At 38.1% G+C, this 17,682-nt stretch overlaps 1 protein-coding gene across 2 annotated transcripts in view; it reads left to right on the top strand.

Annotated features, from left to right (window-relative positions):
- Nucleotides 1–17,682, top strand: part of WDR7 (WD repeat domain 7) — a 238,868-nt gene that overhangs the window by 174,822 nt on the left and 46,364 nt on the right. For both annotated transcript variants that reach the window (XM_083354765.1, XM_083354766.1), the window contains 3 exons: nt 5,234–5,351; nt 7,707–7,856; nt 10,322–10,404. In XM_083354765.1, coding sequence (XP_083210891.1) covers nt 5,234–5,351; nt 7,707–7,856; nt 10,322–10,404 — 351 coding nt within the window. The remainder of the gene's footprint in view (nt 1–5,233; nt 5,352–7,706; nt 7,857–10,321; nt 10,405–17,682) is intronic.

Raw genomic sequence — 17,682 nt, 5'->3', positions numbered from 1 at the left:
ATGAGAAAAAAAGCCCTGCATGTTCCCCAGTGCATATTCTTGCCTAAATGTACAAGGAAAGAACAGAAATGCACACACAGACGCAAACATAAATATGAGGTGTTGCTTTATTATAGAAGAGAGTATGTGTACCTTTGTAGGGCTGTGATTGGTAGAGAGCTGGGGGAAAAATCAAAAACCATTCTCTGCATGCTTGCCATGCCGTGTTATTCATTCCAACTTAATGGAATACTGGAAATTAAATGCTGCCAATTTTCCTGTTTTATCAGCAGGTTATTTCTCCAAAAAACAAAACCAGAAAGGCTCGTTTCAAGGGCCCAATTTATTCTTTATTTCCTTTTTTTTTAACAATAGCAAACAAACTGTTCTCTGTCATGTTTATCCACCATCTTTCTTGGTGTCTCCTTTTCACATTTTTATTTTTTTTATTTTTTTTATTTTTTTTAAAAAAATAGCAGTATAAGTGCTGCTGGCTATCTTTTTTCAAAGATGCAGCCTTTTGATGAAAGCTACTGGCTGTAACAATTTTGTAAGTATAATATGGTCAACTTCTTTAAAGCTGCCAAGAGTTTATCCACTGTTCTGGGGCAAAAGAGGGGATTTATACAAATAAAATTATTATTATTATTATTATTATTATTATTATTATTATTATTATTATTATTATTATTATTATTATTATTTCACACAGTAACAAGTAAAAAATCCTGAATGTACCATCCTGATAGACCAAGAGGGGATCATTTTAATCTACATATAGTAGGATCCTAAAATGAGGTTAATACAACATAACATTTTAGTTCATGTGCATTAGACATCTTAAGAAATGTTTATTAAGACTTAGTTTATTAGCTCCTTGATGATTAACTCAAGAATTGAAACATTACCTCACATAGTTTGATCTTGTCTTATTATTGTTGTATTTTGGGTTGATGGTATTATTAATATGACCCCAGATCAATTGCTGTGTATACAGAGCTATATATTCTTCTATATTCATACAAATACTACATCTCTAGTGTTTGTAACCAATCAAGTTATTAAATACTGGAGTGGGATTTTTTTTTTTGGGGGGGGGAAGGGGGTCAGGGGATTAGTTAAAAGAATTGCAATATAAAATTCAGAGGTAAAATGTACACCTGATTTTCCACAACAGATGGTTGATGTGAGGTTTTTGCCAACATTAGAACAGAAAAAAGTATAACCAAAGAAGTCATTCTGTTTATAATCTCATTTTCAAGTCTTTTATTGTGATGGTTTTTATGTGTTTGTTTTCTTACTTAGTTCAGCAAAACAAAATTATAAAAAATAAAGGTGAACATTCCTAAGAAATCCAAACCCTTTATCGATAAATATTGCATTTGGATAGTGTATTTGAGTTTACTATAGAATATTTTTAGGGAAATAACATTTATATAACTGAAAACTTTGGGGAAATAACATTTATATAACTGAAACAGATTCATAATATGAAACCTTAATTTACCAGATTATGACACAGCAGACTTTTGACTTGAACAGACCAAATACCTGTGGTGCTTCACGGTATTTGCATTATGGCATCATGATGATAACTGAGTATTTTTCAACACTCCATGTCACTTTTTTAATATCACTAGTATAAACAGAAATCACCACAGTGACATATTCTCTCTCGTACCATCAACAGTTGAGAGTAACTACTCCAATGAAACAGTGATGTTTGAGAGCCAGTTTGCTCTAGTGCAGGGGTGTCAAACTGGCGGCCCATGGGCCGGATGTGTCACACGCAGGCCACACCCACCCCAGCTCTTCAAAGGCAAAAAAACATCGCAATATGTCACAGTATGTCACGTGACACGATTGAGTTTGACACCCGTGCTCTAGCGGTTAAGGCACCAGGCTAGAAGCCAGGAGATGGTGAGTACTAGTTCCACCTCAGGACGGATGACTTTGGACCAGTCACTCTCTCCTAGCCCAACTTACCTCACAGGTTTGTTGTTGTGGGGAAAATAAGAGGAGTATTGTGTGTGTCTGTCGCCTTGAATTATTTATAAAAATAAGAGATGATGGGATAGATAGATAGATAGATAGATAGATAGATAGATAGATAGATAGATAGATAGATAGATAGATGGATGGATGGATGGATGGATGGATGGATGGATGGATGGATGGATGGATAGATAGATAGATAGATAGATAGATGATAGATAGATAGATAGATAGATAGATAGATAGATAGATAGATGATAGATAGATAGATAGATAGATAGATAGATAGATAGATAGATAGATAGATAGATAGATAGAGATAGATCCATAAATATAAGAAAACTGTCCTATCTCTGGTCAATTTATTTGCACCCCTAGCCCACAATCCTCTTTTCTGATTCTTCTGTTTTTTGGTTTGCTTTTGCTTTTTTGCTTTCCTTCTGCAGAGGAGGCTTTGTCAGCTGTTCTCTGATCCCTTTGACAGACCCAAGTTCTCTCTATGCGCAGCAGATGTTCTACTATTGTCCCCTTGCCCAAATCCATACATACAAGCTACAGTGACATTTATTACTTTACCATCAGCAGGTTCCCTGCATAGCAACTACCTTGCCTGTGTGGAAGGTGCTCTTTGTATTGACCATGTAGAGGAGTAAAATCCCTCTATAAAAATCCGACTGTAGGGACCAACTCAACCCTCCCTTGTTCATATTAGCTTTGCATCTGCTTTTAATTTGGCCCACAGTCTCAGGGCAGTGTGCCTGCTCCTTCATGCGAACTTCTTGCTCTGATAGACCAGCTGGCTCAGCTACAGGAGGGGGCTAATCTCTGGCCACATACTAACACTAGAGAGTGTCATTAATGAATTAATAAGGAGCCTGTTGCTTTCAGAAAAATCTATGCCTTCCCATCAGGAAGAAGGAGGAGGAAAGGAAAAGAACACATTCTGATTTTTTTAAAAAAGCTGTGAAAGTCATAAAACATGAGAAAGATACATTAAAGAGATTGTATTTTAAATTAATTGCTTCTTTCTGGTGTTTTTGCCCAACATCCACCCACCTCCGTCTCTGCCTCTAAAAATTTGCCCATATCTAGCATTATAGAGCTCATCTGTAATGATGAGAAAATATTCACATAGACTCAAATTCTGAAAAGAAATTTAAAGATGTTAACAAGATTTAAAAGTTATAGCATGTGTTTGATTGGGAAAACGGACTGATTCTTACGATGGGCGTTTGTCAGTTCTGCCTGTGGTCGTGAAGCGAATCACCACAAGTTGTTAAGGGTATTGTCACATGACTGCGATTTCCAACTTCCTGCCAGCTTCCCCATTGATTTTGCTTTGTGGAAGCGGCTGCAAAGGTTGCACATGTCAATTGCATGACGGAGGGTCACTGTGATCGTTTGTAAATGTACTGCACATTGGTTGCCAAGTGCAAGAATCATGACTGTGTGTCTGCAGGGATGTTGCAACAGCTGCAACTTTGAGGACTGGCAGTAAGTCTCCTTATTCAAGCCATGGTAATTTCAGACACTGAACAAATGATCAGTAAATGAGGACTACCTGTAGGTATTACTGATCAATAAGATATTGGAAATTTTGAAATATCCAAGTAAAAAAGACAGTTTTTTTTAAATTTTTGTATTCTGTATTTTTATATGTGCCCTGTTCACCGCCCTGAGTCCTTCGGGAGAAGGGCGGTATACAAATATAATAAATACTAAATACTAAAATACTAGTTCTATCTATTACTCTTATTTATAAAAACTCTAGCTTACCTTTCCTGTCTAGCAGAAAAAAATCAGGAGTCCAGGTAGTTCAGAAAAAAATATAGTTTTACTATATGCTAAAGCTCTCTACAATAATCTAAACTACTCAGGGTCAAAGAAAATTGGGGGTAGATAAGAGTCAGTGGAATTCAAGTGTGGGCTGGACTTAGATCTCTTGTGGGCGGGAAGGGACTTGAGACTGATGACGCATTTGACCCCTCCCTCGGGCTCAGACTGCTGATCTCCTATATTTTCCTTGTCTTAAGTATTTTCTTAGTTTGATATTTGTTTTTAAAAGTGAGACTCACATATGAGGTTCCTTCCACTAACAAATAATGTTCCCACGGTCAAAGTTCTCCCTCAATTATTATTTGCTGGAATATGCTAATTAGCGCTGGAAGTCCCTAAGAGGTGGCCCTAACTCACAATATATGTATATTGTGGCTGCTGTCTGGGGAGTCCTTCGCCCTCCTGCTCAGCTGATCAACTCTCAGGCCTCCTGTGTGAAGGGGAACAGACTATTCTTTGAAAAATCAAACAGTAAAAGAAAAAAGAGTACCTTGAACAAACTCACTGGAGACTGGGAGGAAGGGTTTACATCTACACTCTGGTACCCTCAGATCACAATGGAGGAAAAACTAGGAATTTTTTTTTTTAATGCTCTTTACACCTACCATGTTAGCTTTTGGCTTCCAGGCTAATGCACCCACTTGGAAAGACTTACATAAAGTTATCCACAGGGTCAAATGCAGTGCTAATGACTGCATAGCCAATAGAATAACGGTTCTGATATGTTGCTATTGAAGTATTTGAATTTGATCAGAGTTGCAAATTTTCCGTTTCCTGCTTCTTAGTATGTAAGAGTCATCTCATTGGACATGTGAGAAAGAAGCAGTTTTTCTGTCTTTTATTGCTCCCAGCAATGTACTATAAGTGATTTCGGATCTAAGGACTGTAGTTGCTACAAAGGCACACTTTTTTTTTTAAGAATAACTGCACTTGGAAAGAGGATGACCATTCTGAAATCTGTAGTTCCAATGTCAGCTATTCCAAAAATATGATTGTTTGACTAGTACAGCAATAACAGCAGGGTTATCTACATACTGTCTCTTAAACTTTAGCTCAGATATAAAATTTGTGGCTGTTGTTTTGACATGGCAGTATATATTTGTGTTGATCTTGGTTCTTGATATGTATTCAGGACTACAGCTAGATAATTTGTTAACAAGGCCTTTTTAACACTTTGGACAGATGCACATACTGTTTTCAATCTTCACGGTTAATTATTTGATTTTGTATTAGTTGCTAGAACACCCTGACTTCTAATCACTGCTCATTGTTGGAAGTCCATTATATTCTAACTGTTTGAGTGCTCCCGTTGACCTTGAACTGACATTATAAGCTGTGTCTAATCTTTTCAGTCTATATTTCTAATGCTTCTTTTCTTCCTCCCCCCCCCCACCCCTTCCTTCTTTGTCTGATCTCTGATTAGCATCAAAATGGGGCTGCCTCTGAGTCCAGCAGCGGACTCCGCCCGCTCTGCACGACATGCTCTCTCCCTCATTGCCACGGCCAGACCACCCGCTTTCATCACTACTATTGCCAAGGAGGTAAGCAGAAGACCTTTGCACATGTGCCTCACTGCAGGAGGAACAATGCCTTCATTGTTTAGCAACAAGAAACATTTGAGCATCTGTTTACTTTTTTTCTCCTTCATTTCAAAATGGCTTGATTCCATATATATATCTGAATTTGCACCTTTGCATACAGAGCACATGCAAGAGGTTTCATATTGTGATGTCTCACAATTGTATTGCCTCTGCGCAAAGCATAGGTAGTCCTCAAGTCACAATTGATCCCAAAATTTATGTTGCTAAGTGAAACGTTGATTAAGTGAGTTTACCTCATTTTACGACTTTTCTTGCCACGGTTGTTAAGTGAATCATTGCATTTGTTAAGTTAATAACGTGGTTGTTAAATGAAACTGGCTTCCCCATTGACTTTGCTTGTCAGAAGGTCCCAAAAAGTGATCACATGACCCCGGGACATTGCAGCCATCTTAAATATCAACCAGTTGCCAATCATCTGAATTTTTATCTTGATGATGGGAATTCTGCAATACTTGTAAGTGTGAAAAATGGTCATAAGTCACTTTTTCCCATGGCCTTGTAATTTGAATGGTCACTAAATGAACTGTTGCAAGTCGAGGACTACCTGTATGCAATTTTTTTTTTGAAGGAGAAAACCAATGCTTCAGTCAGGCTTTATATACACAAAACAAATATATGTACATATTTATTACGGTCTGTGGGGCTCAAGATTATTAGCACATTGCCAACGATAGATGAAAATGGAATACTACCATGTTTTACATAATATTTTTGTCACTTTTTAGTAAGACTAAGCAACAAATCTAGAGTTAAGTTATGCAACTAGGAAGCAAGATAGATTCCTATTACCTCTTATTACTGTTCCTAGGACTAAATAAATGGTCCGTAATAGAGAATTAAGTTAGTCTGCTTCCCAATACTCAAGACAACAATATAATATATATTAATATATTGTTCTAGCATCTCTGTTCTTCCCTACCCCTATACCAATCATTTTATTCATTTTTGTAATATATGAACCAGATAAATGTAGGTAATTACTCCATGTCAGTACAAATATAAAAAGGTGTTCATTAGAAGACTTGTATAGTCAAGGCCATGGTTTTCCCAGTTGCAATGTATGGTTGTGAAAGTTGGACCATAAGAAAGACTGAGCGCCAAAGAATTGAGGCCTTTGAACTCTGGTGCTGGAGAAGACTCCTGCGAGTCCCTTGGACTGCAAGGCGATCAAACTGGTCAGTCCTAGAGGAGATCAATCCTGACTGCTCTTTAAAAGCCCAGATCCTGAAGTTAAAACTCAAATACTTCGGCCACCTAATGAGAAGGAAGGACTCACTGGAGAAGAGCCTAATGCTGAGAAAGGTTGAGGGCAAGAGAAGAAAGGGACGACAGAGAATGAGGTGGATGGATGGAATCACTGAAGCAGTAGGCATGAGCTTAAATGGACTCCAGAAGATGGTAGAGGACAGGAAGGCCTGGAGGAACGTTGTCCATGGGGACGCAATGGGTTGGACACGACTTCGCAACTAACAACAACAACAGAAGACTTGAAGAGGACAAAGTATTTTATAATATATAGTGCTGGTATAATTTTGATATAATGATAGTATATATTTTACCTAATTCACTGCAGTGTCCCTAGAATGAGCCCATTTGCCCATTTGGATTTTGCAGAGTATAAATGATTAATCTTGTAAAAATCCTTTGAGGGTATGTAGTGGGAGATGTAATGGGAGTGGAACCTGGGAGTGGAATGAAGAGAAGGATCAGCCTAGAATCGTTATGTAGCTACAAAACTCTAAATCCAATTCCCCTTGAATGCTGTTGGCCCTTATCTAACTCTTAGCAGGCCCTGACCATCAGTTGAGAAGATTCTGTTCACAAGCTGTTTAGCAATAAAACAGTTAATTGAATCTTCATGTGTAGACCTGATTTTTCACACCTGATATTTGTACTGCAAATTAGATCTTCTTAATTCACAAGTTATGATGAATTAATTACCAGTACTTCTAAGCATATATATTCTAATTAAAACGTGGAACAACAATTTGCACCACACTAAATGAATATGTATTTGGGCTCATTTGCAACGGTAACTTATTAAGAAGTATAGTTGTAGCACTGAATAAAGTTACGAACTGAGCCATATATACATGCCAAAAGCAGAGTAATAAACAAAGCCCTAATACTTTATCAGTTCTGCTTTTGATTGTGAACCCATGAAATTTTAATAGGAAATATTTGCAATTACCCCTAAATATTTATTTATTGTTCTATTTTTATGCCGCCCATCTCCCCTATAAGGAGACTCTGGGCAACTTACAGATCAACTGTTAAATACCATTGTTTTTGTAGGTACACAGGCACACTGCTCTTCAAGCTAATACACAGTCTCAACAGAATATTCATACCACCACCTTGGCTCGAGCAAAGGGAGAAATTCTGAGGGTTATTGAAATCCTTATTGAAAAAATGCCAACAGATGTTGTGGATCTCCTTGTAGAGGTATGTCAATATTTTATTATGCTTCCATGTTAATAACAGTTGGTATTTATGTTTGAGTTTATCCTGTGTTGAAGAAGTTAAGAACCTTTGCATTGGCCTACCTGTTGGTACAACAGATCATTGTCATTGCAAAATCATTTCAAAGGTATTAAATGATTTAAGTACTTACAAAAGGTCAGCAAGTCTTGCCAGACTAATATCGTTTTTAAAACATTTGATTGAATGACATTCTTAATAGATTGTGGGAATGTTGCAGACAGAATATACCTTGATTTCACTAGAGCATTTGGCAAAGTGCCATACAACCTTTAGCAAATTAATTGAGGGGCCAAAGGAGATTTCTAATACATGGCTGTAAAACTATTCTCAAAGCTGGTATTCCCACAACATTCTTATCTGGGTCATGGGAAGGAAGCTAGTGTGTCCTATGAACATTCTAGCCCAAGTAACTGATCTAGTCAAACAATTTTGTAGGTGAGAGGGTTAACTCAACATTTCTTTGAGAAGATAAGATAGGATAATTTAAGATAATTTAAGATAAGGTAAGGTAAGGTAAGATAAGATAAGATAAGATAAGATAAGATAAGATAAGATAAGATAAGATAAGATAATCTTTATTGTCATTTTTTACTGTGGGCACAGTGGCGCACATCAACAATGAAATTTAGTTGCCCACTCTCAAAGTGAGACACATACATGACACGCCCCCAAAACATACTACATACAACATACGTATAGACCCACATCCCTATATATACATAACCAGGGCTTTTTTTGTCATAGAACACCCAGAACGGAGTTCCAGCACCTTTTTTAGATGGAACCTTGTAGGTTAGGCAAGACAGGTTGTATGACATTTGTGAGTTCCGGCACCTTTTTTTTTTTTTTACAAAAAAAGCACTGTACATAACAATAAAAGATTAGAGATTTGAAATACCAGAAAATTTGTGCAAAAACTGTAATTTTTACCTGGTGGCACAAAGTGTATTGGGTAGCTACTATATAATGATATTTCTACTGTAGTTATAATAGAAAACTAAAAACAATAGAGTGAAATTTAATAGCGATAACTGCAAAGTCTTCCATCATCTAGGAAAAAGAAGTCAAATACATACTAATAGGGAAGGGGATCCCTGGCTTGATAACAGTATGTAAGAAAAGAATATACAGTAGTTCATGCCTGGCTGAGGAACTCTGGGAGTTGAAGTCAACAAGTCACAAATGGGCCAAGTTGGAAGACCCCTGCAATAGTTGATCACAGACTGAATATGTGTGAACAGTGTGACATGGTCATTCACAAGGCACAATAGAAATAGTTTTCATATCATAGAAATAGTTTCCTTGTATACTGTATTGGTCACAACCCACCTTGAGTGCTGCATATGTTCTGGACATCATACTTTGAGAAAGATTCAGGCAAACTGGAAGAGATTCATAAAAGGACAAGGGTGAAATGAATCTTGGAAACAAAGTTTTATGAGAAGAGACTTGAGGGACCAGGGTATGTTTAGCTTCAGAAAAGTCAACTGGGTGGGGACACGCTGTTGCTGTTCAAGAACCTGAAGGCTTGTAAAGTTATAGGAAGTTAGATTCATGCTGAATAGTAGGAAAATCTTTCTAAAAGGAAGACCAGATCTAACAATGGATCAATTTACCAAAAAGGTTCTCCCCTTCACTGAAGCTCTCCAAAGAGAGGTTGGACAGCCATCTGTCAGGGATTTTTTTTTCATTTGGAATCTTGTACTAGACAGGGAATTGGATATTGTAATCTCAAATGGCACTTTCCCAATTACATTTTTAAGTGTTATATGAAGCATTATGCATGGTTAAAGTATTGCTTTGCATGAAGAATACCAATCAACTTATACCTGAAGTTCAGAGAGCTGCTAATAATCAGCACAGAGAATATTTCTGCTAGATGCAGACTTAGCATAATACAGTAGACATTGGTACTAATCACAAATATGTATTTTTTTTCTTTCTATGCATGCTATGTTTCATCCATAGAGGCTATTTGTATCTCAGTTTTAACATATTTGCATTCTTTTTGCATGTAATAGTCAAATCCCAAAATCCTGGCTGTTGCATATTTTAAGTTTTGTAATACAGAGGCTGCTTGAAAGTTCTTTGATGTATGAATTTTGCTGCATGTGATTGGAATAACGCATGGGATGTGGTCTGTTAAACCTCTTCTCTTTGTCTTCCACTGGAAAGTACTTTCCTTTGGGATTCAGAATCTGCCTTCTTTAACAATCCTGAAATAACAGAAATCTGAGCAGTTTATAAACGATATTGAATTATAACGTTACTACTGTTATTTAAGTAGCAGTATTCCTCCTGTATGTGGTAATGATATATGGAGTTTTCTTTCCTATGTTTTATTATGGCTCCTCAAAGTACAGTTGCAAAATACTGCTCTAAGGATTTAATTATTTTCAACCTTAATTTCTTGTTGTTATCCATAGGTAATGGATATCATCATGTATTGTCTTGAAGGCTCATTAGTCAAGAAGAAGGGACTGCAGGAGTGCTTTCCAGCTATCTGCAGGTAAGATCACAATAGGAACACGTGACTACCAAAATTAGTAGTAAACAGTTTTTACAACAGGTATCCATTTTTGTCCTACACGGAGGTTGCCATCTCTTGACATTCTGCTCCAGAAAATTTATCTAAAGGACATTAAACAGTGTAATCCATGGAGGGGGGATGTCAGTTTGTATATTCCTAGCTACCATATCCCTTCATATGTTCCCCATCATCAGCTCAGAACAGGATGAGGGTAAGAGCAGGAGTCTTTGTTTCTCAACATTTGGCTTCATCAGAGTTTGAAGCACACTACAAAGCAGCGCTCAGTGACAGTAGGAATGTGAAAATGGCAATAAATAAATGTGGATATTATTTTGTTTCCCCTGTTTCTATTTCAGCCAACTTCATCACTTGCAGAGAGGAAACATTTCAGCTCTATATTAATGTTCTAATAACTAAATATGTGTTAAACCAGGTAGCGTCAACTGACTAGATTACTAACAAAAAGAAAAAAAATCAAATCCTGATGAGAAACAACAGCTTTTTATATGATGGACTTGAGTTAAAGTAGCATCATATGAAAGTATAAAGGGGGGAGCCATCACAATACACATATATTGTTGCTGTAATGTGTAGTGTTGTAGTGACTTAAATAAGAGTTTCTGTAGTACCTAAAAGGTAAAGGTTCCCCCGCACATGTGTGCTAGTCATTTCCAACTCTAGGGGCCGGTGCTCATCTCCGTTTCAAAGCTGAAGAGCCAGCGCTTGTCTAAGGACGTCTCCGTGGTCAAGTGGCTGACATGACTAGACGCCAAAGGTGCACGGAACGCTGTTACCTTCCCACCGTAGTGGTCCCTATTTTTCTACTTGCATTTTTATGTGCTTTCAAACTGCTAGGTTGGCAGAACCTGGGACGAGTAACAGGCGCTCACTCTGTTACGCGGCACTCGGGATTTGACCCGCCAAACTGCCAACCTTCTGATCGACAAGCTCAGCGTCCTAACCCACTGAGCCACCGCGTCCCACCTAGTACCTAGTTGATCTCAAAAATACTTGTATAAGAATTGTCCCCCTGTTTACTTAAAAACAGGAACCAGAATACCCATCAGTTGGGCTTATTTCAGTACTGGATGTTGCAACAACAGAGATTGGATTGTGACCCTTTATATGGGTTTATATAAGTCAAACTATACATGTTGTCCATGAGGTCAAAGGTAAATGAGATAGAAAACGACTACAAAGACAATAGTGTATTGAGAAAACAAAGACTGTGTGTTTTAGAATAAATATTATTTCTAAGTGTCAGTGTCCCTGACATTGCTTCCCATAGCTTTTTTCATCTTCAGGTATCCCTTCTTATTATCAGCATTCCTTTACCTTCAAGGCATTGTTAGGGCTGAATCAGCAGTTTTACTTCAAGCTTGCCCCTTGGATGGCAGTGACCAGGTCTGAAGACTTATGGTTTTACGAAACCACATGAACCAAAAGGAATTTTCAATGACAAGCGAAGAGAGCCATCTCCAATTCAGCTGAAATGTTCTGGAAATGTTGTCTTAAGCCTTGTTCAATCTGTACTATCCCCAGATCTGGGAGGAGAACTCAGACAACAGTGTGTTCAGTGTTATGAGTTGTCAAGATAGGATTAATTGGAAAGGCTCAGGATGAGGAACTTTCCATATTGAGGATACAGATAGTCCTCGACTTACAATAGTTCATTTAGTGACTGTTCAATGTTACAACAGCACTGAAAAAAGTGACTGCTTTTTCACACTTGTGACAGTTGCAGCATCCCGATGGTCACGTGATCACAATTCAGACATTTGGCAACTGACTCATATTTATGATGGTTGCGGTGTCCCGGGATCACGTGATTACCTTTTGCGACCTTCTGACAAGCAAAATCAATTGAGAAGCCAGATTCATTTAACAACGTTGTTACTAATTTAACTGCAGTGATTCACTTAACAACTGTGGAAACGGGGCAAAAAACACTTAACAACTGCCTCACTTAGCAACAGGAATTTTGGCTTGAATTGTGGTCGTACGTTGAGGACTACCTGTATATCCAGAAGATATATCCAGACATATTGAAGTAAGTCCCAGGTTCCTTTCCCTCCATACAAAATGCTTTGTATGCTTTTTCCTAGCTCAGGTGGCATTTTCATAAAATTAAATAACTAATATGATGGCTTGATTGATTGATTGATTGATTGATATTATATTATATTCATCCACCTCACCTGGAGAGATACTGTTGGTTATAGCCCCATCAGTTACTGAAGTGAAAAATTAAAGTGTTGAGAACATTTCCAGGGAGCAGGAGAGGTCAAAAAAGGGTTCTGGCTTCATTCCAGCTAGTTGGCAAGTCCAACTGCTAAGACTGTAAAAAAATTACTGTGGCATTTTCCCATGGGGTAGAGATGGTCAGGATTTTATAGATAAGAGGAGTTCTCATCAGGAGATGGTTTGAGGTATTTTGGTGTCAGCGCAGAGAATATCATTCAGACAAATGGAATGGAGGATAACAAATTGTAAATATTTATTGGGGAGATATACCAAATAACTATACCATATACTAGTAATTATATACAACTCAAACTCTTGTGTCTGTTTGATGCTTTTTAACTTTCAGCTGGCTGAAATGGTATATCACAGAGCAACTATTTTTGAATCAACATACCTCAAATGGGCCGATTTACCGAATGCATCCAAAATCTGGTGGCTGTGACTCCTGTGAGATTGGAATTTGACAAAGTTGTGGCCACCACATCTTCCGATTACATTTTCCAGAAACCCATAGTTTATGTGGCATGAGGGAAAGTGGCAGTGACATATGCCCACCCTCTTTCTTGCTTTCTGGCCTTTGGCCCCAATTATCTGGTGGCAAGGTCTGATGGACAAGCAGCCATTGGCTGCTTTGGAGCCATGGACGAAATCTTGGCTCCAAAATTCTTAGAAGTGGTAGCCAACGAGGGAAGAATAAGGGAGCGACTTGGATGCCTGCTGGCAAGGTAGGACTGGCTGAGGAACACCAGTGGTCAATGGGTGAGCACTCTTCCTCCCTGGAGAATGGGGGTTCTTGGAGACAGGCTGGAGTGGGGAGTGGGGGGTGCCGTTTTCCTCGCAGTCTGGAGCTCCCATCGTTCTCCCTCCCCCCAGCAAAGTGACAGGCAGTTCTGTGGGTCAGCCAAGCAGGAGAAGGAGGTGGTTCTTGGGGCTCTCCTGAGAGTCATGAAGGGAAGGGGAGACAATGTGAACTTAGGTGTAGAAAGAAAAATGAGCCCACACATCGCAGGTTGGCTAGTATAATATAAAAATCCTACAAAACAAACAAAGGAAAAAGAGGAGGAAAAAGGTGCAAATGAACAATATACAAATACATAAGGGATTTAAAAATGTAATGGAAGGTTTTGTTTTCTAATATATCATTAGTTAATTAAGAGTAATTGAATATATCATTTCAAAGACTAAAAAAAATCAGTATTAAACATTAAAGCATGAATATCAGCAACCATGATCAAAAAGGTATTAATCACTGAGAGAAATTGGAAAGTTCTGTCCATATTACTAAAAGCCTATTCTGATTTGAAAATCCTATAAAATTGAAGCACAGACTCTAAACGTGAAGAAACTAAATTTTGAGCTGTGGGCAGTACAAATCCATATGTTAATTTGCAGTCTAGGAATGGTTTCTAAATTCAATTAAATTCTGTATCAGATTTACTTTTAAAATGCAAATTTATTCTAAGTATCTATGCGGATATCTCGATATCTGTATAGGTATTCTTCCAATGTGGAGATCAAAAAGCTTTTCTAGTAAAAGAGTGTATGTCCTCCTAGCAGTAGTTAGGATGTAGAAAGCTAATTCAGTATATCTTAGGGATTTGTTTTGTTTTATTGTTTGTGCCTTAGTACAAATCCATTGTTTGTGCCTTAGTACAAATCCATATGTTAATTTGCAGTCTAGGAATGGTTTCTAAATTCAATTAAATTCTGTATCAGATTTACTTTTAAAATGCGAAGTTATTCTAGGTATCTATGCGGATATCTCGATATCTGTATAGGCATTCTTCCAATGTGGAGATCAAAAAGCTTTTCTAGTAAAAGAGTGTATGTCCTCCTAGCAGTAGTTAGGATGTAGAAAGCTAATTCAGTATATCTTAGGGATTTGTTTTGTTTTATTGTTTGTGCCTTAGTGTTAATCTTGACTTCTGACGACTGCCTAATCTAGTCACTGCAATTTTGTTGGCAATGTTTTCATAACTTGTTTGCCTTCACCTTCCCCGAGGGCAGAGAGAAAGCAGCTGGTCCAGAGTTACCCAGTAGCCTTCATGCCTAAGGCAGGACCAGAACAAACAGTCTCCCAGTTTAAATTTAATACAAATATTACATGTTGAAACGATAATTCAACTTTCAACATTTGTTTTGTTCTGATGTGAATCATTTTCCAGAATGTTGCTTCACCACAAGCAAGTGTCAAGATTAACACAAAGGCACACAGGATATAAAAGAATGTGGGACTCAGAACCACAAGCTGCCACTACTTCTGTATCTAACTCCCCCTCCTGCCAAATATCCCAATATTACAGATAGTCCTCAACTTACAGCCAGTCAAAATTACAATGGCACTGAAAAAAGTGACTTATGACATTTTTTTTCCATTTAACAACCGTTGCACCATTCCCATGGTCATGTGATAAAAATTTGGATGCTTGGCAACTGGCTCATATTTATGATGGGATTGAGGTGTCCCGGGGTCATGTGATCCCCTTTTGCAACCTTCTGACAAGCAAAATCAATGGGGAAGCCAGATTGACTTAACAACTGTCTTACTAGTTTAATAACTGCAGTGATTCACTTAACAACAAAATGGGCAAAACTCCTTTAACTGTCTTGCTTAGCAATGGAAATTTTAGACTCAATTATAGTTGTAGGTCGAGGACTTTCTATACCGCATGCCGAGATTAGGCATCCCTAGTCAAATTACATTTCAGTGGATCACTGAACCAACAGAAGCTGGCATGACCATGACCTCTGTGTGGTGCAGAGTTAAACAACAGCGTTCTGTGAATCTGAATGCATACCTACTACTTCTATTTAGTTGTTCACAAATTCAGAAAAAGAGAACAAATAATAGGGCAGCTACAGATGTTATGTAAAGACATGAGATTTCAAGTCCCATAATCCCCACAGTCACCATGGCCAGCAAACCAGCAGCCTATAGTTTATGAGAACTGCATTTCAACACATTTGCAATTGGCCAGTTTACAAACATTCCTATGCATTTTGGCTTTCTTGAGCCATTTTGCATGTATCTGTGCGGTCTTATCCTCTGCTGTTTAATATTGCAGTCAATTGTAGGCGCTCATTAAAATGCCAGACGGAAATCCTACAAGCTGTAACAGTGAAATAATAGAAGCAATAATTGGGTTAGGCATAGGGTAATGTAGCTTTTGACATTTTGAAAATGTTAAAAGATAGTAGAAGCTCCTAGGGATTATATGAGCTTTAATTCAGCAAGATCATTTAGCAAAATCAAGACCCAGGGAAACATAAAGAGTCATACCAGAGACCAGAAGAACACAGAATCAGAACTAACTCAAAGTAGAACAGCCCCCAAAAACCTAAAGAAGGACCATCACCATACTCTTAGCAGACAAAGGCTGAACCACAGTCATCATGAACAGAACACAATACATGCAAAAGCCAAAGATTTAATGGAGGACAAAGAAACTTATATCCGAATAAACACCACCCCAATACTAAAAATATTCAGATGAATTTTCAAATGCACTGCAGCATCCCAGAACATGAGTAAAAAAAACAGATTGCCTATATAGTATCTTCCAAAAAATGAATATCCACATAACTTTATCAAAATGTGTCTGACCACTTGTCCCACTACAGCACAACCAACACAAAACTATGAAAAGGATGTCAGTAACACACACCAGAAACATCTCAGAAACAATGGACTATTACAGCTACATGGCATCACCGTAGCACACAAGCCAACTAAAGCCCTCCAAAACATTTTAAGTAAATCAAAAGACCATCAGCCCAAGAAGTAAAAAGAGGACTCATCTACAACATACATTCCAAGGACTATAACAGCCATTATGTAGGACAGCAGAAGACAAGCAGAGTGTATTCATGAATACCAAACTAGCAGTCAGAAGACATGATGAAAACTCCCTAATGTCACACTACATGGACTCGACCACAGTTTCAACAGGGAAACTGTGAGTATCCTAAACCTAAATCCTAAATCCCAAAACCCCAGGGAATTCCTGGAAGCTTGGCATTCAGACAAATCAGCCATTAATAGGCACTTAGAGGTAGATTACATTTACACATCATTCAAGGTAAAAACGGTAAAGGTTCCCCCGCACACGCGTGCTAGTTGTTTCCAACTCTAGGGGCCGGTGCTCATCTCCGTTTCAAAGCCGAAGAGCCAGCGCTTGTCTGAGGACGTCTCCATGGTCATGTGGTCGGCATGACTAGACGCCAAAGGCGCACGGAACGCTGTTACCTTCCCACCGTAGTGGTCCCTATTTTTCTACTTGCATTTTTACATGCTTTCAAACTGCTAGGTTGGCAGAAGCTGGGACGAGTAACAGGCGCTCACTCTGATACGCAGCACTCGGGATTTGACCCGCCAAACTGCCGACCTTCTGATCGACAAGCTCAGCATCCTAACCCACTGAGCCACCGAGACAGTAAAAAAACAAGAAGGAAACAAAAAGAATACATCCTCTCCAATAGCCCACACCCAGATAAGCAGAGTTTTTAACACCAGACAGTCAAGCAGAAAACAAAATATCCTAATCAAGGATCTATCTAGGAGAAAAACACAGTTCCACCAACACTGGCAGTACACTGAAAATGAGAGAAAGAAGAAATTCTCATGGTTCAGAAGACAAATTGCAAATACTGAGAATGTGTATGATGAGCAAAGAATTCAGAAAAGAATATAAATAAGAATGCTGATCTGATGATATTTGTAAACAAAGATGTGTAGACGTTGTTATTGGTGTGCCACCAATTACCGGTATAAGATTGGTGTGCCACTCATCCAGAGGCAACTTAGGAACCAGGATTTGTATAGATTTTCAGGTCTATGAAAAGGCCCAAAAGTAAAATTTAGTATGAAAAAAAAAATCATATTGTTGTTATATTGAAGATATGTATATTATTCAGGCCTAAGCAATTGCTAATAGTATTTTATCCCCTTTTTTGTCTCCCTTTTTTATTTTGTGAATAGTACATGGTGAGGATGTCATTTATGTTTCTTTAAAA

Source organism: Vipera ursinii, assembly GCF_947247035.1.
Source record: "Vipera ursinii genome assembly, chromosome: 2".
NCBI lineage: Eukaryota > Metazoa > Chordata > Lepidosauria > Squamata > Viperidae > Vipera > Vipera ursinii.
Note: the sequence above shows the minus strand (reverse complement) of the source record. Positions and strands in the feature narration are given on the sequence as shown.